The 3266-nt window shown below is 48.1% G+C and overlaps 1 protein-coding gene across 1 annotated transcript in view; it reads left to right on the forward strand.

Moving 5' to 3' along the window:
* Positions 1-1373: 1373 nt before the first annotated feature.
* SLC25A22 (solute carrier family 25 (mitochondrial carrier: glutamate), member 22) overlaps positions 1374-3266 on the forward strand; it is a 29431-nt gene continuing 27538 nt past the window's right edge. The window contains exon 1 of the mRNA XM_009323429.1: positions 1374-1488. Coding sequence (XP_009321704.1) covers positions 1469-1488 — 20 coding nt within the window. The 5' untranslated portion in view covers positions 1374-1468. The remainder of the gene's footprint in view (positions 1489-3266) is intronic.

Genomic DNA, 3266 nt, shown 5'->3' on the forward strand with positions numbered 1-3266 from the left:
TGTAATAGCGTAGTGTAGTGGGTGAGGTGCGTGTGCAGTGTTTTGGAGATGAGCCCCTTTTCTTAGTGAGCTCCATGTGCTGGTCTCTCATGGCTTTGGCTGAATGTGGGACTCCAGAAAAGGCAGTTTTAGTCTCATGTCGTCCAAGCATGGGACTGTGCAAATGCTTTCGTGCTTCCCTGTCCTTGGCAATTGATGTAACAGGGATGGGAGTAGGTCAGTGCTGAACTGTGTAACCTCACCCCCTCTGCTTCCCGTACCTGTTTGCACCATCACCAGCTCTTTACGCTTTCAGGGACCTTTTATTCTCTGGAATGCCTCTGGCCCTCAGGTTCTATCTCCAGAGCAGAAGTGTCAGCCTGAAAGCCACCTTGTTGGATGTGAGAGTCTGTGTGGCTTAAGAAATCTGCAATTATGGGGCAAATTTAATTCCAGAGGCAAAGGGCAAAGATATCTCCTCTTCTTCTGGCTTGCCACCCAGGTGGCAGCTGGAAGGGGAGAGGGAGGAGAGTGGCTGAGTGCTGCTGAGATGCCTGATGAAAGCATGGGGCACCTGATTCCCGGGTTGGAGGTGAGGAGCCAACAAGGACACCTCCAGAAAGCTGAAGATTGTGGCTGCTTCTGAAATTTTCTCTGGTGTCCAGATTTCTTTGTGTGGCGACTTCTGCCAGTAGCAATCAGGAGTCTTAGAGAGAACAGTTTCCTGCAGACTTGGAGCTTCAGTGCTGTGCCAGTAGGCACTGAGCTGAAAGGAGTGGTCCAAAGGGCAAAGTCACATCAATAGCTTGGGGAGGGAGAGGCACTACTTAACAGACAGTGTTGGCACAAGACTGAGCATGGGCTGTCCGTTTGGGCTGGGAAATAAAGAAAAGGATTGTAACCACTGGAGGAGCAGGTTTTTGAAGACTGTTCTTTAGAAACAGCATGTATGTGTTGGAGGGAAGTGCTGAACGGGTCTTGCGATGGCATGTGATTGTCTTGGGGTGGCTGGGTGGACCTGCAGAGGGTTGGAGGCCCACGTGGTGCAGAGTGAAATGCTCCCTGGAGTTCGAGAGAGCTGTGATGGGTACTGCTGTCCTGGATGCTGGGCAGAGCTCGTGCATTGCCTGGCTGCTGCCCTTCCTCACGTGCTGCTGGAACATGACAACTCTGGCTGCTCTTCCCTCCATATGTGCTTGTATTTTTATATATACGCACATATTTATAAGGCTCCCTCTGAAGCTCAGTCTGCTCTCTGAGGAGACCAGGTGCACCCTTAAATCACTTGTTCCTCGGCTGGCCTCACCTTGCAGCCTGCCCAGTAGGACCTGAGCTTCAGGAAACGTGTAAGTGTCTCAACTTTGTCTCCTTGGTGTCTTTCTCTCCCTTCCCAGGAAGAAACTGAAGTGAAAAGAAGTGACTGAAAAAGAAATTAAGGAACGATTTGAAGGAACAGATTCATTTCTTAACAAGATCAAATTTGAATTAAATGGCTGATAAACAGATCAGGTAACTTTAAGAAAATTTTTGAGTTGTTGGTTGTGCTTTAGATTTTACTTTTAAAGTCTTTCAAACTTAATCCCTTTTGTGATACAGGAGGTTGGAGGAAATCACCTGATCATCTCTTCTGGTCTTAAACAGTTCTGATTCCTTCTCTGCTCCTTTCTTACCTGCTTTTTTCAACCTGCTCTTTTTTTCTGTCTTTGCCATGTTGTCACATCTCTGCTTTCTTCAGTTCTTTTTTTCTCACTGCCTTTTTCTTTCTGCCCTCTGCTTTTTACCCTGCACGAGTCTGTTCTGTTTTGCTTCTTCTTTCAAAGGTCAGCTTGACCTGCTGACTTCAGCTCGCTGACATCAAGGGAGCAAAGCCAGCTCCTTGACCAGCCGAGGATGCAGTGCTTGTAATTACAAAGTCCACGTAGATGCAGCCTTGTGCCCTTCTTCTAAAGCCAGTCAATGCTTGAGTGATTGCAGGAACATGAAGTACCAACAATAATTAGTGACACTTAAGTGCACAGCAGGAACTTAAGAGCATTGGTCCTGGCATATGCAAAGGCTGGATTTGAGTCCTCCCTGGAAATGAATTGGGATGCATTTTCTGGAAAGATACAGTTGTACCCTTAGCTTCCGAAGAGCTGTGTCAGATGGATCTGCACAGTCCTGCACAAGGGTTTAACTTTCTGCTGCTTGTGAAGTTGCTCCAGATAAATAACTCCTACATGCTGTGGGATTCCTGTGGGGTTTTTTGTGGTCCTCTTCTAACACTGACTTTTCCAGGTTACCAGCTCAGGACGGGAGGGGTTGGTGGGTGAATGAAACCTGGTGACAGAGGGCCAGGACTTGGCAATGCCTGAATGCTACAGGCAAGAGGGCTGCCCCTTCTTAGCATTTGCCATGATTAGGATATCTTCCTGCATGCCTGCCTTCTGCAAATGAAAACAATCCTGAACTGCGCTGATAACGAGACAGCATTGTAGAGTGTTTATGTGCCTAAATTTGCCTGTCATCAGTTACCCAATTTGGAAAGCACTTGGCACTCTTCTCTTACACCCATGAAGGGCATGCTGAGATTCACCTTGATGGAGCCTGACGGGTGTATGTCCCTGATATCTGGTCCTTTTGCTCTGCTGAGGCTGTCTGTGGCCATTTGAAGCTTGTTATTTTGAAGGAAGGAGACATGCGTCGTCCAAGATCTCCCCCAGCCCCTCCGATGTGCTCTTGGCAGTGTGAACAGGAGCTTGCTGGCTACAGGGACTAGTTAAAAGGACTGAGGAGGAGCACTAGGAGAACTGGAATGCCTTTCTATCCCTTCTTGTGTTAAACTGAGCAAATGGCTTTGTTTGTATGCTAGCCTGTGTTGTCCCTGTTTTACTAAGCCATGCGCATCTAGGTAGTGAGAGGCAATAGCTGTGCATAAGCTAAAGAGGACAGAAAGACCAGGCACAGTGGATTCTCATCCCATGAGAGAGCAGAGAGCACTGAGGTGAAAAGTGGGATGACTTAGTCACAAGGGAAAAAAGCTTTTGATTCAGGTGCAGTGCCCTCTGTCTCGGGTTCTCCTCTGTGCCCCAAATCCTCACCTCTCCCACTTAGGCCATCTCTCCCACCTGTGTGACCACTAGTCTGCAGCAGTCACAGGCAGCCAAGCCAAGGAGATCTGTTTAAGCTTGGAGCATCTACCAAACCCCTCTTCCCTTGCAGCGTGCATCTGTCATCCCTTAGCAAAACAAGATTGATACCAAAAGGCTAAAATCCACAGCAGTGGCTTGCTGCAAGGTGAGATCAAG

Source organism: Pygoscelis adeliae, unplaced genomic scaffold (assembly GCF_000699105.1).
Source record: "Pygoscelis adeliae isolate BGI_AS28 unplaced genomic scaffold, ASM69910v1 Scaffold5, whole genome shotgun sequence".
Lineage (NCBI taxonomy): Eukaryota > Metazoa > Chordata > Aves > Sphenisciformes > Spheniscidae > Pygoscelis > Pygoscelis adeliae.